This window comes from Vombatus ursinus, unplaced genomic scaffold (genome assembly GCF_900497805.2).
Source record: "Vombatus ursinus unplaced genomic scaffold, bare-nosed wombat genome assembly UNPS02015358.1, whole genome shotgun sequence".
Classification (NCBI taxonomy): Eukaryota; Metazoa; Chordata; class Mammalia; order Diprotodontia; family Vombatidae; genus Vombatus; species Vombatus ursinus.
Window position 1 is genome coordinate 759,977 of NW_020955136.1, and position 27,651 is coordinate 787,627.

General features: G+C 40.8%; 1 protein-coding gene across 6 annotated transcripts in view; it reads right to left on the minus strand.

Annotated features, from left to right (window-relative positions):
* The window catches only part of AFF2 (AF4/FMR2 family member 2), a 512,420-nt gene that overhangs the window by 137,487 nt on the left and 347,282 nt on the right, over positions 1-27,651 (minus strand). For 4 of the 6 annotated variants that reach the window (XM_027847189.1, XM_027847187.1, XM_027847186.1 and 1 more), the window contains 3 exons: positions 5,508-5,594; positions 2,378-2,414; positions 2,081-2,135 (listed from right to left, as the gene is read on the minus strand). In XM_027847189.1, coding sequence (XP_027702990.1) covers positions 2,081-2,135; positions 2,378-2,414; positions 5,508-5,594 — 179 coding nt within the window. The remainder of the gene's footprint in view (positions 1-2,080; positions 2,136-2,377; positions 2,415-5,507; positions 5,595-27,651) is intronic. The other 2 variants (XM_027847190.1, XM_027847188.1) reach the window with 1 other exon arrangement.

Consider the following 27,651-nt stretch of genomic DNA (forward strand, 5'->3'; position numbering starts at 1 on the left):
TGTGTGTGTGTGTGTGTGTGTGTGTGTGTGTGTGTGTGTGTGTGTGTAGTATTGCAGTATGTTGGCTTTGGCATCAGGAAGACCTGAATCAAGTTCTTCTAGTGTAGTGTGTACATATAAACATACACATATAAATAGAAAAACACATACATAAATCAAAGAATGAATGTATATACACATATATGTACACACAGAGAAGGAATCAACACACATATGTATCTCTGTGTGTGTATGTGTGTGTACACAGGCAGACACACACACACACACACACACACACACACACACACACACACAGAGCAGAACCTGAATCCAGGCCTTTTTGATGCCAAAGCCAGCACACGCTGTCCACTACTTTACTTAATGACTTCCACAGTTCCATGTGATCAAACTCTCATAAACAGGGAATGCTTTTTTCTTATGTGAGAGGGAGGTCACCAGACATTACATGGGGCCCATTTTAAAGGAGATAATGATATATTTCCTATCAATGAGCAGAATTCCAGAATTCAGAAGCAAGTAAGTTAAACTAAATCCTCTTGTGGGGAAGTGTAAGTTCAAATAAAAGAAATCCTAACTCCCAATACTGGCCTTACATTTCTCTGGGTACATCTGCCATGGACTCATGAAATCACAGTATTGATTTAGAGCTGGAAGGGATCTCAGAGGTCAACTAGCCAACCTCCTCCTTTCACAGTTAAGGAGACAGAGGCCCAGGGAGAACAAGAACCTTGTTCATGGTCACATAGAGAGAATGTAGCAAAGCTTGGATTTGAACCCAGGTTCTCTGATTCCAAATGTAATGTCTCTTCCATTACCCTAGGCTGTCTCTCCCATTATCCTTCTGAAACTAGTAAATGTGGGAGGAACTGGCCTAATTAGAACTGAAACTTTTCCTGTAGGGTTGGAGATTCCAATGCAAAGGTACAGTCTAGATTAGAAAACCAAATCTGAGACTGGCAGTGGGACCAGGACCGGCCAAAACTTTTGGGTGTGGCATGTGGCCTGCTTGGGAATGGCAATGGAATCTGACCTTGGGAATGGCATTCCAGGGCTCAGTGTCTTGGTTCCTTTGAGAGTCATTTCCAATAACCATTCAGATCAAGCATAGCCACTAGCCTTTCCATATGGCATCAACCATCAACTAGTTCTTTGTGGAAATTATCATACGTCTGCCAGTAGCTCATGCTGAAAAGGGGACTATGCTCTTTTCTTTTTAGGAAAGTAGACCATCATGAGAAAACAATTCCTTGGCAAGGTTTTAGGAAAATGGATACTACACCATATATACTACAGGGCTAAATAGGATTTTTTTTCTTTTATCTCCACACCCTTCACCAATCATAACATGAATGAGAAATGCAGTTAGCTTGAAGGGAGCTGCAGAATAAGGGTTTCTGAATTCCAGTAGGGCATCACTTAATCTTCATTCCATCATTCTCCATTTTTGTTGGCTTTTTAATACACAGTTGCTAAAAGAGTCATGAACAGAAAGGTTGCTGGTTAACTAGGTTAATTTACCTATACTCTAATATTTGATTTTTGAGCCCTGGCATGTTAAATCTGGCCCTTGTCTGCAAGCTGTAAAGCTTTCCCCCTTTGTAATCCTGCCATACATTTAACAAGCATTGACCATGCTGACCTCAGTGTCTGGTGGCATGGAAGTGAGGCCTTCTTTTTCATGGAGGGTCCTGGTCACTGTTTAGGTTTTGATTTTTTGGTGCATGTTATATGGAGTAAAGTTTCTGGCTACTTCTATATGAGACCCATACAACCAGCTGAAAAGTACAAACCTGTAGTAGAACAACCAGTTAGTGTCACTGTTCCATGCAACTGTCTGGCAACACCAGCTGCCCTGGCATCCTAGGGAATGATCTAGCCTGCAAGGATTGGGGATTTCAATCACTGTTACCCTTACCTGTCTCTGAAAGGAACACACATTTTATTCCTGAACAGGAACAATGTTCCAATGAGCAGAGGCACATACTTCCTCATCAACGATGGAGAGGAACACGATGAAGCTGGTCTATGATTGCCTACAAAAATAGCTAACATAGTAAGCTTCAAAAGTAAGGGTACTTACGACTTCTGTGACACAGGTGGTTTGGTTGACACTTTGATGTCTGGGTCACTCCACTCTGAAACAAAGAACAAAAGAATGACCAACTCATAATTTCAAATGGCCCAAATCCAACCGGGCCCCCAACTTTCAGCCGACCCAATTCGGTTTAGCTCTACAGCATTCCAGATTGGAGAAGGTATAATTTAAAAAGGAATTGATCTGAGGTATCCCAGGAGGCTTAATTTCTCATCCTAGGTTTGGTGGTGGGGGTGGGGGGAGGTGTGAGGAGAGGGAGAGGGAATAAGAAAAAAGACCTACTTTGTGCACTGTATCCTGAGGTCGAAAGTTGCAGGTCCTACAATAAAGAACACAGAAAATACAAGCATTAATTAAGCGATACAAAAAAAAAGAAAGTGCGTTGATATTGCTATTTAAGATAAGGTTTGGCTGATGCTGTTAAAAAGGAAATCTTTATTAGCCACTCCACTAACAAGAGTCCTGCTTATACTTCTATTGTGAAGGATAATAATTCGTTCATTAAAGGCAATCAGCAATCAGTACTGAATTGTAGTCTAAATCAATCTGAGCCCTCAGAGTTGGCATGATGGCTATTAGAATATTCTTACAGAAGGAACAGTTGGTAGCAGAGCAGATAGGGTTCCGGTCTTGGAGTTAAGAACACGTAAGTTTAAATCCAACCACAGCCAGTAAGTGACAGTGGAAAGTCACTTCGACCTTGCTTTGTCTCAGTTTTGTCATCTGTAAAATGATGATAATGATAGCACTTACCTCCCAGAATTGTTGTTAGGATCAAATGAGATCATATTTGCAACACACTTTTCAAACCTTACAGTGCTAAAAAAAATACTAGTTATTATAATGCATAGTATTCATAGCAGTCATCATCATGGTCACAGTAATTAAGTAGGTAAATATTAGGTAAGTAAGGCATAAGCAAAAGGGCCCAGGTCTCAGTGTTAATTAACATTCTGATGAAAGCTACCATGTTTTTTTATTCATCATTAAACATACACAAGGCTCTTCCCCTCCCTAAACCTCAATTTCTTCCTCTGTAAAATAAGGGAGTTGTACCAAATGATCTCTAAGGTCCCTCTGTCGTGGCCGTAGATCAATGATTTCACAGATCTGCCATCTGTCCCATAGAACTGGCAGAAATGACAAACTCAGGCTGATCCTTTAGCATTTTTTACACAGCTCCATTTCAATAGTGCATACATTTGTAAATGCAGAAATTGAGATTTGCAAACAAGATCTAAAAACAGTGCCTGATGAGGAAGCCCCAGAGCCGCTACCAGCATCTCAGAGGACAGGCTTTGCTTCCATTTCTTCCTCTATTCCCTTTAGTGAGGAAGCTGATGAGAAGTGAGCGAAGCAGAAAGAGAAAGGCAGGGCCAGGGCGGAGGATGTGGGTACATCCTGGTGTTCATGCTCTGGCTCCATGTGTCAATGCAGCCCCAAAGACAAGCCTATGGCCTGTTCAGGCAGCACTTCTCCCTGCTGGAGTTTCAGCCTCGCCAATGCTATTGGTTAAACTGTAACACAAGTGACTGTTTTGCCACTCCTGATTCTAAATCAATCTGCCCCTCCTTTTAAATTCACCGTATCAGTGGAGATGGAGGAAAGTGATTGAGAGGAGGAGGATGCTTAAAGTTATCTTTTATTCTTCCCTCTCCTAATGTAGGGCAGCTAGGGGGTGTCAGAGTACACAGAAGGCTGGGCCTGGAGTCAGGAAGACTTCTCTTCCTGAGTTCAAATCTGACATCATACACTTACTAGCCATGTGACCCTGTTGGCCTCAGTTTCCTCATTTATAAAATGAGCTGGAGAAGGAAATGGTAAATCTATGTCAAGAATCTATGTCAAGAAAACCCTAAATAGAATCACAAAGAGTTGGACACAACTGAAAAACGACTGAACAAGAACAAAACTCCTAATGGAATGAGTTCTGGTCAATTCCACTTTCACACCATGTCTAGCATTCGCCTCCATCTTTCTGTTCCTATGGACACCACCCTAGTATAGGCCCTGGACATCTAGACCAGTGCACCAGACCCGTTAGAAGCCAACCGCCATCCACTCTCTCCCATTACTAATCTGGCCTTTGTGGTGCTGTCAGAACAATCTTTCTCACACAGAGTAATCTGTCTAAAAAGTCTCTAGTGGCTTCCACTGAAGACCCTTTAAAATACAATGACACCTCCCTTTCCCAGCCTTGTTCAATATTACATGTTCCACATGACCTCAATGCCTTCTGTGCTCACATTGCTCCCATCTGGCATGCTGTCACCTCAGCCCTCAACCTGATCAATTCCTACTCAGACTTTAAAAGTCATCGCAACTGCCACCTCCTCCATGAAGCCTTTATGGATTCCCCTCTAGTCAGCATGGATCTTTCCTATCTTGGACCTCATAGAGTCCTTAGTTTTTGAAATTGTCTTTTTTTTTTAACCACATTTTTCAAAATCACATTTACCATGTGATTCTGTGTATAATAGTCATCATTATTTGTATCTAAGCCCCATACTAGGTTGTAAGCTCTATAAGGGCAGTAGCCAAGCCTTATCCAAAATTTATTTTCCTTAGTAGAGAGTTTTGTACCCAATAAACACTCAAGGAAAGTTTGTTCAGTCAGTGGAGAGATACCTGCATGGCTTGATGGGAGAGGAGATGTAGGCCAGAGTTTTTGCAAGTGGTAGCGAGTATCCACTAAAAATGTTTTGTTTTGTTTTTTATTCTGGGCAGGATGACTCATAGGAAATACAGGTAGGAAAAAGATCCATGCTAATTCCTCCTAAGTGATTATTTCAATTTATGAGAGGCCATATGAGAGAATGGATAGAGAACTAATAAGGAAGCCAGAGGGCCTGGGCATAAGGCCTACCACCTCTGACTCAATTCTGGCTGCATGACCCTGGGCAAGTCACTCAACCTCCCATTACTTTAGGCAACTTTCTTAGGATATAAACGTTGCAGAGACAGCACAGATTTACTCTGGTAGAGGGAGTTTCTTCATGTCTCAGAGAGAAATGAAATTATAGGTTCAGTCTCTATTTCTTTCCCTCACCTCAGTTGCTATTATTATTACCATCCCTGGTGGACCAAAGCAGAGGTGTCAAATCCGTGGTCAATGGGTGAACATACAATGTCCTGAGTGTGGCCCTAACCAGATTAAAATGTAACTAGAAAATACTTAACAAAATAAATAAAAATAAAACAAAACACAGATAATATTATAGTTTAAAACAAAGTCAATGTGTGGCCCTCAGGGATCCTTATGTATGGATTGGTGGTCTCCATATCTATTTGAGTCTGATACCACTGGACTAGAGAATCTAGTTTTCATAGAGTTATAAAAACAAATTAAATTCTAAAATTTAAAAACATAATGAGAAAGAAAAAAAAGGAAAAGAATAACAAAACCACTGACCTTGCCTGAGTTGGAAAATTTACTCTGTTCTGCTTTTCCTGGAGTTTGAATTGCAGTAAGAGGTGGAGGCCAGGTGTAAGTCATCTCCTAATGTGGGGGGAAAAAGCAATCGCAGGTTCAGATCACACTCATAACATCTCCCCCAAACACACGGGTGCCCACACCCACACATGGATGCTGCGTGCGCGCGCACACACACACACACACACACAGCTTGCTGGGTCATGTTTTCTAGTCAGCTAAGTGGCATAGGAGATAAAGAGATAAAATACTGAGCCTAGAGTCAGGATGATCTGAGTTCAAATGTGGCCTCAGACACTTAGTAGTAGTATGATGCTGGGTAAATCACTTAAACTCTCTCTGCCTTAGTTTCTTCATTTGCAAAATGGGATAATAAACAACCACCTTGGGTTGTTGTGAGAATAAAATGAGTTAATGTTGGCAAAGCACTTTGCAAACCTGAAAACACTATATAAATGCTAGCCATTATTATTGTTCAGAAAAAAAAAAGACTAACATCAGGTAACAACTGACACTGGGGGAAGAAGTGCTTAGAAATGAATGAAAGAGAACAAGCTGGATTGAACTTGGGAAACTGCACCATCTATGGCTCCACCTTTCTTCTGGAAACAAAAGCCCATGTTATAGAATGCCCTGTTTTGCAAAGAGTCAAAATGGTGGGGTCACCCAAAGGGCAATGGAGAGCCGCACAGGAAGACAGGAGCATATCTGCAAAGATGACTTGGCATGAAAAATGCTAGAAAGAATATCAACAAAGAGATTTATGACTGGTCAAAGGAGGCAAGTCATGGAGTGAGAGTGAGGAGTAACAGATGGTCAGATCGAGTCCCGCACTGGTACTCACAGAATGTTAAGACTGAAAAGATGGCCTCCAAAATATTGGGTGGAGCCTTTCCCTTGCCCCTGCCCTCACCTAATGGAAGATTTATGAGAGGATGTGCCTACGAGTCACACCAGATGTGAAAGGATGGGTTGTTACCAGTACCTTGGAGGGTATCCAAAATGATGAGATAACACACCTGTTGATGAACTGTTGTTCATTCTGCCCACCCAGCTACCACCTGTGTGTATATCTGTGAACTCTAATCTCAAGGAAAACAAACACACACACACCTCCTCTTTGGTGTTGTTAATGATATCTTCCTTGGTCTTTGAAGGACTCTCTAAGAAAGGAAGGCACTCCACTCTTTCTTGAGTCTAAGCACACAGAGCCATGTACTTATCCCTATAAACTAGGCCTGCATCTGGACAGATACGAACAGCTGATCTTCTTGTCCCTGAAGCCACATGTCTCACCAGCAAAGTCTTTCCTCTGGGAGGCATAACAATGATACTAACAGGTTTTCTCAACTCTTGAAGCAAATCTAATTTTGTCACATAATAATAAGAAAAAGTCTCCATGTTGGAGTACTGAAGGCCTCCCTGTGAGGTGGCTTAGCCCAAGGTGAGGAAACCAAGGCTTCAAGGAGTGAAGTGAATTGCCTACAAACACATGGCAAGTGTCAGAGACGTGATTTGAACTCATGTCTTCTGACTCCACACTGGACATTCTTCACACAATGTGATCAACAGAGAAAAAACAGGAACATGGAGAAAGCATGAGGTTACATACATAGTTTTATTCAGGAAATACTTTGCTCTACAATCACCAGAAGCTAAAAATCCCCATGAGAAGGATAAAGAGAAATTGTTTGTTTGTTTGGGGGTGGGGGGGAGGAGGTAAGATTTGTGAAGATCCCGTTAGTATGTTAAGTATTACTTTTTTACTTCCTGAATAACTCAATTTCCTGCAAAGCAAAATTAAGTACTTTCAGGTTGTACCTCTATTACATACATTTCCTTCTATATCCACGAATTTCAAATAATTCTTTAATACATGAAGGGTTACAATGAAAGGAGATGAAGCAAAACAATTCACTGTCACTCTACCAATTTAATATTTATAATCATTTGGATGGATTATGAAGTACTCAATTTCACCTGTGCTATTCCAAATTGGGGCAGCTAGGTGGCGCTGCAGGGGATAGGGCACTGGGCCTGGAGTCAGCAAGACTTAGGTTTCCTGAGTTGCAGTCTGGTCTCAGACACTTAGCAGCCGTGTGACCTTAGACAAGTCACTTCACCCTATTTGCTTCAGTTTCCTCATCTGTAAAATGAGCTGGAGAAGGAAATGGCAAACCATTCTAGTATCTTGGCCAAGAAAACCCCAAATGGGGTCACAAAGAGTCAGACATGACTAAAATGACTGAACAAAAATGATATAAGGTAATGTGAAAAGGGAGAGCAAAGTAGCAACTACTAGATGAGGGGAGACTTCAGGCAGAAAGAAGCACTTCTCTGCTCAAAAAGCTCTAAGTGCCCTCTATTAACCATGGGATAACATAAACTCCTACCCTGGCATTTGATGCCCTCCACTACCTCATTTCACATCATTCCCCTCCGTGCACTCTATGTTCTAGCCAAGTAGACAATGGGCTATTTCTTGGTCTAACCCTCCATTCTCCTGTCTCTGAGCACCATCCTCTGTCCCCCCATGCCTGTAATGTACTTCCACTTAATTGACTTCTGTTCAAAATTTTCTTTTTCTCACAGGCCCATGTAGGGGCATTAAGATGCCTCTTTAATCCTCCCTAGCTTGGACCATTCTCAACCACTCCAAATTTTGGATCTCTAATGCATATCACACTCTATTTTCTTACTCTCTCCCCCTTTTATTTGTCCTCACCCCATCCTCCAGTAAAGAGTAAGTTTCTGGAGGGTAAGGACTGTTACATTTTTCATCTTTGCATTCCCAGTGCCTGGAACACAGTAGACATATGTGCCTAAATATATACGTTTGCTGAATTGGAGTAGTAAGCTATGGATGCAGAAAGCATGTTTCCTCCTTGGGACCATGAGGATGCTGTTAAAATAAATAATATTTCTGTAATATGCTCCACTCTCTCTCTCTCTCTTTTTAATTCAGTAGAACCATAGTATGCTAAAAGAATTAAGGGAATTTCATCATTTCCGTAGTAGTAGAAGCTGAAAACATTGTATTACCACAGGATTGGGATGTTTTTCTGGCCAAATTGTATGAGAGGAATACATTTTCAGCTTCATTTAAATCTGTATATGTTTTTTTTTTAATTATAATGTCTTCAAATGACAAGCCTAGACCCATGAGCCCAAGCATGATAAACTAAGATGGAATTGGAAGCAATGTAACATACTAGAAAGGACACTATTAGCATAGAGTTTTCACAAATTCTTTCCTTTCCTCAAATGAATTAGAGTTTTACATCAACACATTGTATAATATGCCCAAATGCAGAAAGCTAATAATACATATGCCCCTCCCTTCTCTGTTTATTGCCACTTACAATTAAATTAATCTCAGTCTTGTAGTTTACATATTGTAGAGACACAAATAACCACTCCATGCCCTAATCCTGTTGTGTCTGGACACCACAAGGGCTGTGCATCTATTGACTATTTTCTTGTCTGAAGCCTTACTTGGATGTATGAATAGGCTGGTGACCTTGCACAGCCCTTCCTCACTTAAATACAATTCACTTGCAAGTCATGGCATCACTTTCCTGATATCATGGTCTTCTTCGAGAATGAAGACAAACAACAAGAAGAATGTACTGCTGTAATCACTGAGTGTTTATGCTGGAACCAGGGGGTGTCTCAGAAGGCTCATCCTGGCTAAGGAGACAGACAAATCCTTTGGATTTGGCCAAGAGTAGAGAAGAGATGGAAGAGATAAGGGGATGGGGAGGGTGGGGAGAAATTAGTCTATACTTAACCTCGGGATTGTGAACTTAAAAAAGATTCCAATAATTATATTTCAACCTAATTGGTTTCCTTTGCAATCCTATACATTTGATTTTACGTATTTACAAATGTTATTCTAGAAATGATTCACAGGCTTCATTGGACTGCTAAAGCACCCAAAGGGATCCATCATGATGCAAAAAAAATAAACAATCCCTAAGTGGCCAGCAATCCTGCAACCTTTTGGTCTCTCCTTCCCAATCTAGGAATTTGCATTTCAGTTTGGTGAAAGCTGCCAGGTAGAAATAAAGAACAGGTTCCAGCTGCCACAACATGTGACTTGAGGAAGGAGCTCAGGGAATCTCCAGTGATTCTCTGAGTCACTTCAGTGAATCTTGGAGAACCCATTGAAAGGGCAGCTAAGATTCTTTTTTTCCTCCATGAACTGGTAGGGTCCATTCTTAATTTGTGTGAGTCTCAAAGGGAAACCAAGAATTCAGGAAGCAATGTAAATTGAAAATATTCTTCCAGAGAAAGACATTTCTGGTTCTGAAAAGGGGTGAAAGGATAGATAGGGACTGAGATAAAAAGCAGTATACGGCAGTGGACAGACATTGGGTTTCAGGGCCAAGAAGACCTGTTTCTGACACATACTGGCTGGAGGACCTTGGCAAATTACTTAACCTTTTGGGTAACTGGACAACTCTCTACAATGAGAAGTTGCAGAGAAGGTCCATATCTGAACTTAGAGAGGGTTTCTTCTTCTTGGAGTTCCCGATACCAGTGAAATGACAAGTCCGGTCCCTATCCCTTTAATACAGAGAGGTACTGCCATTTGTTTGTCATAATTCAGAGCTCAATGCCAAGAGTTTTCATTTTTAAACTTGGGGATACCTGTTATCCAGGCATGAATTCTCATTTGACCAGTTTTCAGAGCATCTTGACACTCTGGAGCAGCTGGAGAATGGTGCTGGAATTTCCTCTGGATGTCAGAGGAAGTGGAAATCCTCTTCCAGCTCTGCTCTGAAGAAGGATGGACCATGATTAAAGAAGAAAAGCCAATCTCAGCGCTAATGGTTGGAGCCTTCAGTACTTTACCAGTCATTTTTCATTATTTGGTGAGGAACAAGCTTCTCAAGCACCAAAGCACTTCACATAGTTGCTAACAATAAGTATAATAAGCAGGGAGACCTACATTAATGTCATGTGACAACTGCAAAGTCAAACACAAAAAAGGCAGAAAGGGCCATGTTGAAGGTTCCTCCAGCAATGATCGCTCATTCAAATTCCACATCCTATACGACTGTAGTTAGCACTCTACCTCATCCACAACGAAATCTCTATGTTCTGGCTATCAATGAGCCTCACTTTGGGGAGGTTAGGGCACAGACCATGCAACTGAACTGATTCAGCATTAGACAGGGAGATGGTTTGAATTCTGAGCTCTGCTCCTAAGAGATTTTATGTTTGACCTTAATTACTGTAGACTTTATAGAGTGCTAGTCAAAAGTATGTATGTTTCTATTTTATCAATATTTATTTGATACTACAGATACAAAACAACTAAGTCGATGGAGTTGGATGGGACTTTGCAACAGAAAAGCAGATTGCTTGTGAACGTCCAGCATCCTAAGGGACAGATTCTTCTGTGCATGTGTGTATGTGTGTTCGTAGGATAGCAGGATCAGAAGTGGGAAAAACAGGTTCACTGATGCCTTGTTGCTCGAGATGTGAATTGGTCTAGCCATCCTGGAAATCAATTTGGAATTATGCCCTTGAAGTTACAAAACTGGGAATACTCTTTGATTCAGCCATACCACTCCTAGGCCTATCTACCAAAGAGATCTAAAAAAGAAGAAAAGGACCCATATGTCCTATAAAAATGTTTATGGAAGCTTTTTTTTGTGGTGGCAAAGAACTGAAAACAAAGAGTATTCTCATCAATTGAGGAATGTCTGAATAAAGTATGGTATATGAATATGATGGAATACTATTATACCATAAGATATGAAATGGATGATTTCAGAGAAACCTAGCAAGACTTGTATAAACCAAGGCAGACTGAAGTTAGCAGAACCAGGATCACCCTTTATAATATAACAGCAATATTATAAAGAAAAAACCAGTCTATTGACCAACCATGATTCAAAAGGACCAATGATAAAGAATGCTACTAATCTCTTGGTAGAGAAGTGATGGACTAAATATGCAGAATGAGATATACACTTCTGGACTTGGACAATGTGGGAATTTGTTGACTATACATATTTGTTACAAGGCTTTTGTTTTTCTTCTTTTCTCTTTCCAGTGGAGGAAGGAAGAAGTGAGAGGGAAAAAAAAACAAATGCTTATACTTGATAAAAATGAAAATAAATAAATCCTATAAGCCTATGAGAAAAAAAGGATAATAGTATCTCTACTATATGCCAGGCACTGTGCTAAGTACTTTTGTGTGGTAGGAAAGAACTGGAAATAAAGTAAATAGGTGCCCAACAACTGGGAAATAGCTGAACAAACTATGTTTTACATGAATGTCATGAAACATTACCGTGGGATAAGAGCTAATGAATACGAAAAGTTTATAGAAACATGGTTTGGAGTGTTTTGAAATGACACAGAGTGAAGTAAGCAGACCCAGGAAAACAATATACACAGATTCTACAATGATGTAGATAAAAAGAATATAAAAACAAAGCTGAACTCAGAGTAATTACAATGATCAGCATTGGCCTTGGACACTCCTTTTGGTAGAGAGATAAGCAGCTATGTGTCTGAATGTTGCACACACTGCCATGTATTATTGTATTATTTGTTTGGGTTGGTTTGGCTTAAATGTTTTTCTTTGTCATAAGGGAGAAGGGCTCATTCACTGGATGGGAGGTGGGGGTAGGGATAGAATACAGCCAAAAATGACTGGTGTAAATGCAAAGGGTGTAAATAAAACTTAATATTGTAAAAGAAAAATCTGTGGCCTACCTACCCATGAACTAACAGGGAGATGCATACTGGGAGTCAGAAGAACTGTGCCTGCTGTCATTTAGGCTACAAGTGAACTAAGTTGCATTAGCCTGTCTGTGAATTAATTTCTCTTTTAAGCCTGAAGCTTTTCAAGGTGAGTAGAGCTAAGTTTCTGTGAAATTCCCAAGAGAAATGTGCTGTGGGACTCTAAAGGCATTGGTGATTACTCCAATTTCCATTTTTTAAAACCCTAGACTGGATTAATAAACAGATGATTTGTGAGCTGCAAGAAAACCCAAACTAACCAGTTATAGGTTCACTAACAATGAGTCAGGCCTAACTAACCCCACTGATATGTTAGGAGAATGGTGTGAATAGAGAATACTTGATTTCAGTGTGATGTCTGACAAAGTCTCTTATGTTCTCCCTGTAGAAAAGATGGAAAAAACCTGGCATGGAAGATAGCAGGTAGACCCAACACAGTTGACTAACTGTCCCCTCAAGGGTGTTTGATGGATAAATGTTAACCTGAAGGCAAGTCTTTGGTGTCACAGTGCAAGTTTATATCTGTGACCCTGTCTTGCTCCACATTTTTCTTGATGACTTGGAAGGAGAACGTCAGTTACATTTTGTAGACAACAGAGAATGGGACAAGTGGCTGAGATGGTACGTTGTCTCACTTTAGTTGGTGCTGGTCTGAATATGACTGAAAATTGTGTCCAATGCTAGGAGCCACAAATTAAAAGAGGCACTGCACTCTGGACTTTCTCTACCAAGCCCCTGTGTAGGGTGCCTTTCTCTCACCTCCTTCCCCAGCCCACTCTTCAGCTTCTTTTTAGGTACTGTCTTTCCTCATTAGAACATAAGCTCCTTGAGGGCAGGGACTGCCTTTCTACTTGTACTTGTACTCTCAGTACTTAGCACAATGCCTCACACAGAGTAAGAGCTTAATAACTACCAGCTCAGGTCTAGAGGCAGAGTGAAGCTGGTAGAGTAGAAGGCAGCACAGCTCAGCTCCTCTACTACACCTCTTCCACAAAGACATAGGAAACACAGAAGACTGCATTCTGATCCTAAGGAATGGATGGGCCAAAGAACAAATCATAGAAACCAGCACTTAATTTCATTGAGGATAATGACAACAATGAAGCCAAAACAGTACTTAGAAGAAACTTTATATCTCTAAATACATTTATCAATTAAAGAGAGAAAGAGTAGATCAATGAACTGGGCATGTAACTAAAAAAACTTAGAGTAGGTTTACAGCAGCATGATCTAGTTAATCAGGAAGCAGAATGGAAACCAGGTCCATGAGTCAGCATGGCAGAGTAGACAGGAGACATGGGTTCCAAATCTTGCCTCTAATATTTCCTTTTTCTCAGCCTTAGTTTCTCCCTGTGCAAAATGGAGATAATATTACCTACAGTACCTACCTTACAGGGGCCTTGAGGTTCAAATGAGATAAAGTGTGGAAATTACTTTGCAAACTTTAAAGCAGGGTGGGGAACCCAGGGCCCCAAGGCCACATGTGGCCTTCTAGGTCCTCGGGTACAGCCTTCTGAGTCCAAGTTTTATAGAACATATTCTTTTATTAAGGGGATTTATTCTGTGAAGCTTGGATTCAAAGGACCCTACTTGAGGACTTAGAGGGCCACATGTGGCCTGGAGGCTGCAGGTTCTTCCCCACCCCTGCTTTAAAGTAATAAATAAATGCCAGTGATAGTGATGATGCTGATGAAGATAATTATGGTTAAATTAACTGGGGATGTTCATCTTGGAGGAAAAAATAGGATTAAAGGGAGAAAAGGTCATCATCTTCAAATACCTGAAAGGTCATCAAGGGAAAAGAGTAGTGTATTTGTTCCGTATTTGTCATGAGGACACAACCAATGGCTCAAAGTTTCAGGGAAACAGATCGAGATTATCTATAAAGGTGAATCTCCTAACACACTTGTCCAACAATGAATTTTAGCTACTTAATTTTTCATTTTTATTGATTATTATCATTTCTAAATATATCTCTTTTTCCCTTCCCTCTCCACTGAGCTACTCCAGAAAAAAAATTGCATACAAAAAGGCAGCAATTACCTAGCAGTTTTCTCTTGATAATACCTAAGTGACACTGGCCCTCTGCTGAACTGGACACATTTCCATATATTACCTTGCTAAGTGCCTTACTTTACATTTCCACACTTATATCCTAGGAAGGCCTGGCAGAATTATCAACCTGGCCAAGAGAGAGGAACAGAGGAATGGGTGGACTTTCGTTTAGACCCTAATAGAGCAGGAGGTCTCAATCTTTTTTGTGCCATGAACTCCGTTCGTTGGCAGTCTTCTCAAATCTATGGATAGAATAATGTGTTTAAATGCATAAAATGAAATACATTGGATTATAGAGGAAACCAATTATAGTGAAATTCCACGACCAAAACATTAAAAATACAAACAAGTTCGTTGTGCCATGCTGAAGGTATATCATCTCTTAGACACCTTGATTTTCCTAGATAATGGCAAAGATATTTCAAAGGAAACGGGGCTAAGATATACTCCTAAACCAAATACAAACTCCTCTGTTTGGCTTTTAAATTCTTCCTCACCTATGCTCTTCCTACATTTCCACTCTCACACTTTTCTCCCCTTCACATACTCTATAATCCAGCCACACCAGCATACCTTAGACATGACACTCCATCTCTGATGTCAGTGCCTTTTTACTGGCTATGTCCCACATCTGAAATGCTCTGTCCCATCACCTTGGCCTCCTAACTTCTCTGGCTTTCTTCAAGATTTAGTTTCTGAGGGAAGCCTTTCCTGGTACCTCTAGATACTCACAGATTATCTTCTGTCTACTCTGTATGTATCTGGTATGTACCTATTCACATGCTGTCTCCTCCATTAGAATGGGAGCACTTGAGGGCAAAGACTGTTTTGCCTTTCCTTGGACTCCCTCCAGTGCTCAGCATGGTCTTTGGCACACAGTAAATGCCTAAAAAATGCTTCTTGATTTGATTCAACTTGACTCGTTGAGGGTAGGGTCCCAAAGTAACAATGGGGAACAAGGATTATGCCCATCTCTATCCTCCTGCCCTGTGAGTCAGAGGGAGCATGAGAGATGTGTTCCCCAGTGGAGAGTGTTGCAAGGGAAATTATATGTTCTGGGGGAAATGGATTTAAAAATCTGAAGCTATTGGATTTTTTAAACTATATAATCGATCAGAATCCCCAAGGTCATAATGGAATAGGCTATGAGATGGATGAACCAGATCCGAGTGGGCCTTAAGAAAAAAATGAGGCTTTCCAATGAGGTTTATGCTAATTTCAGTACTAAAGAAAGAAATCAATCTATGTCATATATCTACCAAAAGCCATAGCAAAATGTAATCTCTCAAGCCTTCGGAGAGCTGGTTCAGAGGCCAAGTCTGTGCTCAGGTTCTTATTCCAATCACTCAAGTCTGTAAACCTGGGCCAGAGTGCTCATGAGGTCATAAGACACAATGAAGAGGCCCAGGGCTCCAGCAGCTGCCTCAAGGCAGGTTCTCTCTTCAAGTAACTTTACCCCCGATATTCTGACTTCTCCAATCACACTTTAGGATGCAGAAGCCAGAAACACACAAATGAGAAAATAACCAGAAAGCAAAAAAAGCCATTCATATGATTTCCATCCTCTTTTGTTGAAGATGGGCTAGGTTCTTGCTTTATTGGGACTTTTTCTCCCTTCTCTAAATAGAATCTTGTCATGGGAGAGTTAGATGAATGTCTTCTTGGTGCCATTTTAATCTGGCAAATGGATCACTTTTGTGTAATTTTCTGGTTTTGTTACAACCTTTGTAGAGAGCTTCTAATGGGAACAAGCAGATATAGCATATCAGGTATTGAGAGTTGGCAATAACTCACTCTGGAGACCACAATGAAGGGAAAAGAAGACATCTAAAAGAAAACCCTTTTCTTATGACAAAGATGGTGTAAGCATGGGAAACAGACAAAATTAGAACATTTCTATTCATTTGTGTGATTGGGATCTTCTCACTCTCTCTGTTACAGTACGTGACATATGGCCAAGCTTTCATCAGTCACTGTCTTGTTTAAAACGAACATGCCAACTGACAACAATAATAGGAGTAATATTAAAAATGGATACTGTGGTGGTATTTAATAATATCCCCATAATTGGCAGTGTGAAAAACTGGCATTCAAAATCGTGTTCAAACAATATTCAGAGAACTACACAATGAAGCAATTATGATATTTTCCATTCCCATAGCAAAGTACTCTTAAATAGATCATCTACTTCAATAGCCCTGCCTATCAAAATGCTCTTTCTGAGGTCTCCTATGACACAGGTAAATTGCCTGCACTGATAGTAACAGAAAAAGCAATAATTAAATGATTGATGTCATTTACACAAATGGTCCTGGTTGAGAATCTGTACCAGGGGCTGAGATGGATGGCCCTGAAAGCTCTTGCTTACATAATTTACTCTGGTTCTTTCAAATGGAGCTGTTACACAATCAGGACAGCCCAGATTTCCAGGGCTTTGCCAAATAGTCCAGTCCAGGAGCTGAGCAGCATGAATAAGAGAGAACAGTTTTTGCAGTGCTATCTGAACTGCCTATGTACTTAGCATTGAGTTTTGTGCAGTCTTCAGCAAAACTTAAGACACATCAAAATCACAATTCAAATATTATGATAGCAACTCAATATAAGCTCAACAGCAACCAAGCCAACCAAATGAACTTTTTAAAGGAGAATTCTGAAGTGTCAGATGAGAATAACAACCCCTTTTCTTGTGGTATTTTAAGTTTCACAAAAGCACTTTCCATGTAACACCTCCATTTTAAAGGTAAAGAAACTGAGGCTCAGTGAGGTGAAGTGACTTGCCCAGGGTCTCACAGCTATTGTGAGAGGAAGGATTTGAGCCCAGGTTTCCCAGATTCCAAGTTGACCACCCTGACCCCCTGCCTGTCTATTGGTATAATGGAGTTAAAAGAGCATACAAGGAAGATTAATTTTTTTTTCTTTTGACTTATTATGAAGTTAAGCAACTAAATCTTTTAGAAAGGACCTAATGGGGGCAGCTAGGTGGCGCAGTGGATAGAGCACTGGCCCTGGAGTCAGGAGGACCTGAGTTCAAATCTGGTCTCAGACCAGACATTTGACACTTACTAGGTGTGTGACCCTGGGCAACTCACTTAACCCCAATTGCCTCACAAAAAAAAAAAATAGAAAGGACCTAATGACTATTAAGCACCGTTTACATCCTTTTAAGGGCAGCTAGGTGGTGCAGTGGATAGAGCTCTGGGCATGAAGTCAGAAGGCTCTGAGTTCAAATCTAGCCTCACACACTACTAGCCGTGGGGCCCTGGGCAAGTCGCTTAATCTTGTTTGCTTCAGTTTCCTCATCTGTAAAACGAGCTGGTGAAGAAATGACAAACCTCTACAGTATCTCTGCCAAGAAGACCCCCAATGGGGTCATAGAGAGTTGGACACAACTGAAAAAAAATGACTGAACAACAACATTACTCCATATTTCTTCTTGATCTTCATCAATGTTCACACATAAGTATACAACAAGGTATTATGAGAGCAGCTAGGTGGTGCTGCAGTGAATAGAGTGCAGGGCCTGGAGTCAGGAAGACTCATGTTGCTGAGTTCAAATCTGGCCTCGGATACTTTCTAGCTGTGTGACCCCGGGCAAGTCACTAAACCCCATTTGCCTCAGTTTCCTCATCGGTAATATGAGCTGAAAAAGAAAATGGCAAACGCTACAACAAGGTATTATGAAGTTATAATCAGTGTGTGTGTAGTGTTTTCATACTTTGCTTTTCTCCCATTAATGTATTACAGTGTACAATTTCCCCAAGCTAATAGAGGCTAGGGCTTCATCTGATTTTATAGTTCAAGTGTTTCCTCATTTTAATACAGTGGGAAGAAGGCTTTGATCTCCCTCTGCCCAGCTCACTGATGTAATTACAAAAAGTAATGGGCAGATAATAGAAATAACTAGTTATTAATATGCTAACCAAGTACAAAGATGCAGTGTCATCTCTATATGAAGTATGTTATCTGAATGAATTAAAACAGTGGCTGGTCATTGGTTGCTTGAAGACTGGCCATGTCCCTGGAGGTCTTTAAAAAGCTAAAAGTGACAAGTCCTGGAGACAGTTGAATAATTTGAAAGTTCAAGAAGTTTGAGGCGGGCAGTAACTTTGTAGAGGTAATCCCAATGGAACTTTACCAGAGGGCAGTAAGAGGGAGGAAGTTTTGTTTACATATTCCACATGCCTTCACCAAGGTGTCTTGCAGTATTGTCCAGTAAGAGACAATGCATCCAGTTTGAGATGGTCTGAGGCACAGTTGAAATTAAGGAGCAAAGATACACTCTCTATGATGACACAGACATAGAGATAACTAGGATTCCAGAAAAGCAGCAGCCCCATAGGCAGCATAGAAGAGAGCCAACTATGGAATAAAGGGAGAACTAGCCCTTACAATCAAGCATTGATCTATGGAGAAAAGCAGGGAGCCAAGGTGAATGAGCCATTCAGCAGAAACACTGGGCCCAAGATGGCCTCCAAGGACTCTACAAAAAGAGAAGGGACATTGGGACACTCAAATACAGGAGGCAGAAGTTGTGTATTTGTGAGAGAGTTTATGGAAGGGATGTTTTACAGCTTCTATTTTAGCTATACTAGCTTAGTAAATGCTTTGGTACGGTGCTAATTGTTTCTATCGACTATTAGGGATGCCAGCTGGAATTTTGGAGGTATAGCTTTCAAAATACAGACCTATAGATAACTCTTTGAACTCACAGTAGCAGTTATGTTTCTGGGAGAGCCCAAGCAGTAAGTGAGAAGTTCAGGAGTAGGTGGGGTAGCTCTCAGAGGGGGCACTACACTGCCTACTATTACTGGCTCATAGGGGTTGCTGAATGGGCTGCTTTACCAGTGTAGATGAAGAATGAAACAAAGCCTCAGACGGATTTTTCTCCTAGCTTCTTGTTCTTCATTTCCAAACTTAAATTAAGGTACTAAAGGCATTCACTTTTTTTCAAGCATTACTTAGTTATTTATATTTAAAATGAACTGATAATGTAGCTATCTTCATCACCTATTAAGATAGGCCAAATGCTCATTTGATTACCACTTGACTTTAGGCAAAAGTCCTATCCTTTAATTTTCCTCAAATCTCAAATAATGGAGTTATTGTACTAGATGATCTCTAAGGGCCCTTCAGGTTTGGCAAATTTTATCTTAAAGTGCTACAGAAATTGGAGTTATTATTCTTAAGGCCAAATCTGGAAACATGTATCAGAATACCATTTTTCTTTTATGGTGTCCTACCACAGTCTTCCCCAAATGGAAGTTCCACTATCCACTTCACTTTATCCTGATAACCTAGTGTTAACTGTGTCTGCTCAAGGGCCTATTTATTTGAATAAAAAAGAGGGGTGTGTGTGTGTGTGTTGAAAGGGGGTGGGGGTGGGGATGATGATGCACCAGGGGCAAAAAGTCAGATTGACCTTCTTCAACATTTTGCTACTTCCTTTTCCCTACCTCATTTTGTGTTCCATAGAAAATCAGTTGAAAATGATTATGACTTTCAAAGAAACCCTGTTATGTCTTCCAGAAAGCTGGCACAGGTTTCAGCATTCTCTACGCTCCACGTGCTGAAAACATGTATACAATTTTATATGTGGTTTACATTTGCAGCCTCATTCATTCAGTTCAATGGAAATAATAAATCACCATCTTCACAGAAAACAGCAGGTTATTTTTATAGCACACCTAAGACATAAAGGGATTCCTCTATTTACTCAGCTCCTTAGAAGAGGCTGTCCCTCCTTCTCTCTCCCCCCTTCCCAGGGCTGCTAAATTACTTTTCTTTGACATCATGTCCTCCCTGACTTGCTGCCACCTGATTTCTGACACGTTCCCATGATTCACTGGGTCAGGAAGCTTATTATTTACTTTCAAATCCACCATCAAGCCTTATATTCCACATGAAGATGTTTCATCTGCTTTCCAGGACCTAAATATGTCTTGAATCTCAATGAATAAACTCTCCAGTGTAACAAGGGACCAGCTAATGAGGGCTCAGTTCCAGGAGCATGTGGATGTTTGGTGAACCTGTTTCAGGGCATGTGGAACACAGGGCTCTGCACACCACTTCGGAGCATGGGCAATTATCCTCTGACTGTTGCAGATCCCCTTAGCATGTAGGGAGGATTATCTTTATGAGTTAGAACTAAGAATGCATAGAAAAGATTTCCACAAGGGCAGCTGAGTCATCTTTCCTGCATTCAAGCGAGGAGTGAAGGACAGCTGTAAACCCATAGATGAGGAAAGACACTAAGCACCATCTGTCTACTTTTCCCACCAGGGTCAACATGAAACTAGGAGCACATGGCTTTCCTGTGGTTCTGTTCCTACTGTGTCTGGTCTTTCATGTTCTAGACAGAGTACTGGAGATGAAATGGAGTAGGCTTTGACCTTTTGAGCTTCAAAAGGTTGGAAGAGCAAACCACCAGAGGTCCAGAGGGGAGAAGCCATGCCAGAACTTGCAAACAACCAATCTCTGTGAGGGGCAAAGCCCAACGCAGCTAATAGGAGGAGACCACTCCTTCCATTTGGCTATACCACATTCTGCAGTGGGCTTGGTAAGGCCAATGCTTTGTAGAAACTGCTGTAAGTTTGGGGAAGTGTGCTCCCAGGAGTTGAAGGAGGGATGTTTGTATTTCTGTTCTCGCTATATCTTCTCAGGAAATAGCGCTTTGTAATAGCTAAATGATGTTAACTGGTTAAATGAAATTGAGGCACTAATCAGTAGCGACTGACATTGGGAAGAGCATACTGGAAAGTGGGCCCAAACCCAATGGCATTTGAAAAAACTCATAACTTTTCAGCAGTACCCCCTAGAATCTTGAAGGAGAGATATAACCAATGGCCTTCTGGGTACCTAACTCGGTGGTATAAGTGGGAGTTGGGATAAGGACCCCCTAGAGCTTAGAAAAATTAAATTTACATTCCAGTATACAATAATAGCCAGTATAATTAAATTTTACATTTTTTATGGTAAATTTGTGTTTTAGAATGGACAAACCAATTACCAGGAAGAAAATAATAGGCTAGCTCCCTTATAAGCTCATTGTGCTGCATGGCATGCTCTCATATATGGCTACTACATAATAAATCCATTAGTACTTTGAAATAGTGTGAGAAGAAACCAGGCAAGGGTAGTCTCACTTGCTGACAAATGTAGAGTTTCCAATGTCATTAGATAAAAGGTAGCCATCAGAATAATAGAGGGCATGGCAATTTAATTAGTTTATACACATGACTCCAGCAGAGTTAACATTAATGATAATTAAAGATATATTTAGAATTTTTCTGTTTCTGGGATCAAGTATTCTATTACTGTTTCTATATAAGTTAACTCTACTCTTCAAAACTTCAAGGAGCTCTCATTGCATTAATGTGTGCACTCCCTCCACAGTCACAAATCATGATCCCTCAACAATTTAAGACACTCTCTGCATGGGATGTCATGGCTAACAAATTCATCATCCCATGGTCAAGCTGGATATGGGCTTCTCTGCACTAAATGAGGCTAGTCCTCAAACAACAGACATGGAGTCCATCCCTACACTCATATTTGACATTTTTCTAGTTAGGGAGGACATTGAAGAGCTTGGGATTGACTGGTGTAACCTTCCAGAGTCCAGGGTCACTGGGCCAGGATGAGGTATCAGAGGATGCCAGTGGAGGCTCAAAGTTCACATTAGATTAGAGTGAGCACCAGGAAGAGGATTCCAATTTAAGTCAATTGCAGACTACTTGGTGTGTAAGATTCCAGTTGCAGCCTTATTAATTTTTTTCTCTGATTTAGGTGTCCGACTAACCTTGCTATTTGATCCACATATCCTTTTTTTCTGAGTTTTTTTAATTTATTTGCTTTGTAAAAATGATGACAGCAAACAGAGTACATGGCAGGTCTATCATTACATGGTAAGCTCCTGCCATGTTTTAAAAGCTTAAATGAAAAGATAAAACTATTAAGTAGAATCGCTATCACTTACAATGTTATAAATGTAGAAATACTATAACCAATAAAGGGGGGGGTAGCCATCTAGATATTTACCAACCTATTCCATATGGCAGAAGGAAATCTGCGAGCAGATACAGTTCATCAAATCATGTTTCCTAATCCTTAGTTAGCAGCTTCCTGTTTTCCCCGTAAACTGTGAACTGCATGTACAGATGTTTCATCGTAAAATTATCAACTCCTGAAGGTACTTTACTAGGAAACACAATCTGTTCCATAGCAAAAATAAGAGAAATGGAACTTCAATTATGTACCTGCAATTTTGACTATGTAAGGGGTTGAAATGATAGCTGCTGTTATTTTTAAAGTAAATACTTCCTCAGAAACAAGTAATATTAGTGTACAAAAACAGGGGTTGGACAATATCGTCAGTGCTAGGGTTTCTATTTTTCCTCTCCTAATTCTTCCACGGAAGAGTAGCTCAGAGCCCACAAAAACCTGGGGGAGGCAGGAAAACTGTTGCTACTGGCACTACCGTTACGACACAGCGGCAGCTGAAGAGTCCTGTGACATTATAACATTGCAGCCTGCACTGGCATCCTCCTTGAACACGCTCTCATCATGGCATCAAAGTGGACCTGAGGTCTTGAAGACTATTCCACCATGGGGCAGTGGGGAGCAATCTCTGATAGGCCTTACCAAAGCTCGAAGGGGCTTCAAGCATAGGTCTATTGGTGGACTGTGTGTCAGCTATTTTGGGATCAGGTTGGCTAAGTTTAGAGATGCTCATCACCAGAAGGTATCATCCCTGCAGGATGTTTGATGTGGGGGCCAGAGTACCTCATGGAGATCTTTATGATGTGGAGGGTTTGGGATCTATGCTTGCAGGACTACCCAGAAAGATGACATCACAGAATCTTTTACATAACGAAGGCTATAACTATGGCTACAGTTCTATTATAATACTCCTCTTCCTCCCTTCTTCTTGTTATTTCTTTTTGCATCTCAGAAACTACTGGCTTTCAATTACACAATAAACTTTAATGAAGTACCTCTTACAGTGAAGACAACAGAGATACAATGATGAAGAATTCAGTCCCTATTCTTGAGGAGCTTACAGAAGGACAGGTCACATACACTAATAAGCAAGATACAACATTGGATGGGATAAGAGGCAGATGAAAGATCAAGGTGACATTTGAGAAATCCTGGTGGAAGGAGAGCGCATATGCAGCTGTGGGGATCAGGGAAGGCTTCATGCAGGCAGTGGTACCTAAGCTGGGCCTTGAAGGAAGAGAAAGATTTCAATAATAAGGAGAATCACAATAATCAGTTAAGTAAGGAGAATCTATTAACCTGCTAGGTGCTAGGTACTAATCTTGGTGCTGAGAATATTAAGACAAAAGGGAAACAATTCCTGCCCTCAAGGAGATTATAATCCAGTCAGGTGAGACAACAGGTCAATAGAGACATAGGAATTCTATAAATCTGTATTTGTTTGAATCTCTAGGAGAATAGACACAAAGCCATCAATCACAGGGTGGGGGAGAAGCAAGGCACTAGTAGCTGGGGGGATTAGAGAAGACTTCACTAGAAGGTGGTGTTTGATTCTGATTTTCAGAGGTGAATAAACAACTGATGGCTGATACTTGGTGGTGGTTAAATAACATCATACGCCTATTTTAATTTGAAAATGTGGGTCTAAAGCTATTAAATGAGAGTAAATTAGGTAAGCTTTCTGGAAGAATCTGTAGATGCAAGGAGTTTTCATGGGAAGCCACATGGCATGGAGTCAGGGAACCTAGGGCCCGAACCTGGCTTTGTAGCTTGCTACCTAGGTGACCTTCGGTAAGTCACTTAATTACTCATATGCAGAATGAGGAGACTGGATTAGATGATCTTTAAGATCCCTTCCAGTTCTAAATCCTTTGACATGAGGAAAGAGGAAGTTTAGGCAGAGTTTAAGGGATGGCAAGGAAGAAAGGTTATTGCTCAGTCCAGGCACACTAAACTCCAAGATAGTATCTAAATTCATTTGGTGGATGGGAATTCTGGATTTGTCTAAAAAAATTACTTCAAATAAGCGGGCCACTGCCAGAAGCACAATTTAGATCATGCCGATTTTTCTCGTCACGGTTTTTATTGCAATGGGATCAAACCTACAGAAGCCTGAATGGAACAAGAAAATAAAGAGGATGGAGGTAAAGTTGGCTAAAGCAGAGAAAGCAGCAAGGGTGTGAAAAGGAAGTTAGATTGTAGCAAGGGCTTAAAAGAAAAACTACAGTTTTAATTAATGTGCAGTCCTGGAAATGATACTGTTGTCAAAGAAAAAAAGAGATGATTGTGAAAGTGATCACAGGGAAAATAAAGACGCTTTTCTAATCCTTGACAACAGCTGTATGCTACCTAACAGATCTCTAAGCACTTGGCTCTGTTATTTCATTTGATCTTCATATAACCCCGTGAAGTAAACATGGCAGTGTTTATCACACCCAGTTTAAAGATAAGGAAACTGAGGTTCTAATTAACTTGCTCACAGGCCTTTTGCTATTAAACAGGAAGCAGAACCCATGGCATCTGAATTCTAGTTCTTTGCTCTTTCCAAGATACCACGTGATACATCCTCCATCCAGAAAACAAGAAATGGTTGAAAGTCCACAAACAATGAGGTGGGGAGAGAAAATGAGGCCAGTCTCAACTCTATCATTTGAAATGGGGGTGAGAAAGAGAAACAGAAATGAGCAGAATCAGAAAGAGACACCTATCTCAATAGATTGTACTCAGGGCCTTTATCTGCTTAGACACTAAGCCATGGGGGCAAAGAGCTTCAGGACATATACACAAACTGGGAAATTTTGAAAAGTTAAGAACTAGACCAGAAATCTGGGCTGCAATAGTGGTAGGCTCATTGCCACCCTAAGCGTGGGAAATAAATCTTAAACATCTGAATTGTCAAAAAGAGGGTGCTAATTAGTGGTGTAGGAACAAGAATTCCATATGATCGATAGTCTTTCTTTTTTAAACAAGCCCTTCCTTTCAATTCTCTTTCAAGTACAACAGAAGGGCTTTTGTTATCTTTCTCAAGGGATGCTATCTCTTATAAACACATTAGGACAATGTGTGCCTTTTCTTTGGAGTTATAAACAACATTTTGCTTCTGGAAGTGGCTATTCCAATAGCTTGGATGCTGAAAGCCCACTGACAGGTGTTTCCCCAGTTCTCCAAGCTTCATGGCAATGCTGCCAAGTCCCTAGCTCTGGGCTCCTCTTAAGGAGAGGATACCAATTAAGACAAATTGGGAGGAGCTTTGGGGATGCTTCTAGAATGCCTTTAAGACTTAAGATGAGCCTGTGGAACTAATTTGAGCTCAGAACCCTGGAGAAAACATAGGAGACTGAGGTAACTTTCTGAAGGCATTTTTTTCCAACTCTACCTTTCATTAAGAAAATTAATTAAATGCCTAATAAAGATCTGCTGCTGTTTAAATACCTTCACCCTGTGGAAAGTAGAAAATGGATGAGTTCCCATGTGACATGTCCAGATACAGCTTTTGGCCCTAGAGATGTAGAGGGGAGCTGCGGATAGCCCATCTGTAATCCATATACCCTGATCAAAGTTCCATACCCCGTCTACAGGCAGTAAGAGCTGTCTCACCAATAACAGAATGCTGCATGAGAGCACCTAACACAATGTGCCTAACCCAGGGGAGCTGAAGTGTTTACTTGAACTCCTGGAGAGTAATCATGTGATAATGTATGGAATGACAAACAGCTTGATAGAGCAGCTAGAGGGCTGATTGTGGAGTGAGGAAGACCTGGGTTCGGGGCTTGTCTCTGACACAGACCGCCAGGCAGCTCTGGGGAAATCACTTCAGCCTTCAGTACTCAGACAACTCAGTGAGACTCTAAGGTACAAGTGAGCTGCTGATTGGCATCAACAGGAGCCCCCAACTGAGGAAAACAGGATGCAGTACATATATAAACACATATGGATATATGCATACACATATACCTTTATATTGGTTCATGAATATTCTCTCCTATACTGTTCAAAATATTCAAGTGTATGAACTGTGGCTCACTTCATATTACTATAATATTCTATTATGTGTATTTAATATATAGAGGCAGCAGAACATATTGGATAGTGCTGGACTTGGAGTCAAGAAGACCTGGGGGTCCAAATCTTGCCTCTGACACATACTAGCTGAGTGTGTGCCTCCATGTGTCTATGATTTATTTCCTAAGTCAATTACATATTGTGATCTGCATTGGTAGTGGGACAGGCAGTCTCCCAGGATGACAAAATCACAGACTCTTCACACATCTCCACATATAGTTAATCTATTTTGAAACCCACTAAAATTCTTCTCCAGTGCCTCACTGAGGTATGGAGGGGAACCTGAGTTCTTGAAAGCTTTTCCATTTTTGTATTCGTATCTCCAGCCCCTAATATAGTACATAGCACACAGTACGTGTGTGACTGCTGACTAAGTATAGGCCTGGAGCAATCTAAGTCTGTAGAGTTGAAGTGTGAAGGTTGTTCATAGTCAGATAAATTTTTCAGTGCCATCATAATCCACTACAACTACAAGGCCAAGAAGGGCTTCAATCTGTGTCAGTCAAGCAGGTGTGTCCCCACACTGATCAAAATCCCAGATCTTTGAAGTACTAAAGGAATATGTCCCGAACAAATGTAAGAATGTATCAGAAGGAATACTGTACCGTGTTCTACTCTCCAGCCTACCAGAATCTACCAGTGTAACTTTGTAGAAGATAGGCAATCTCAAATTGCAATTTTCTCCTCCGTGGAACAGGTCCAATGAAGTAAAAGGAGCTGGTATGTATGGAAGAGCTTTGTAATAAACTGTCAAGTGGTCTTTAAATGTGACACATTATACAATCATGATGCCAATCACTCAGTAATATTTTAAGCCCCACTACAACATGCACAGCGTCATTCAGGAAATAAGATTTCCCCACTATACAGAAGAGGTAAACACAGACAAGGAACAGCCTTAGCCTAAGATGCCAGAATAGGGTGCTTTTTGCTCCCCGATGCCGACTGGCCCAATTCACTGGATTTGTTTAGAGCTAAATGTTTTCCTTTCAATGTCGTTTCCTAGGGTATCATTTTTCCACATGGGGTTAGAACCCATCTAAACTGTAGAAAGCATCAGCACTTAAGCCAAGTAAAGAGCTAGGGAAGAAAGGGACTTAAGGTCCTGATCAGAGAAAGCTTCCTGAAAGAGAGGTGGCAAACTGGTCTCTGACCAGGGACCGTAAGAAATGAGGAATGAAGTAGGAAATGAGTGCTTTTGTTAGGAGATGGAAAAATGGAGCTTGATTAGAGGCAGTGATGGGGG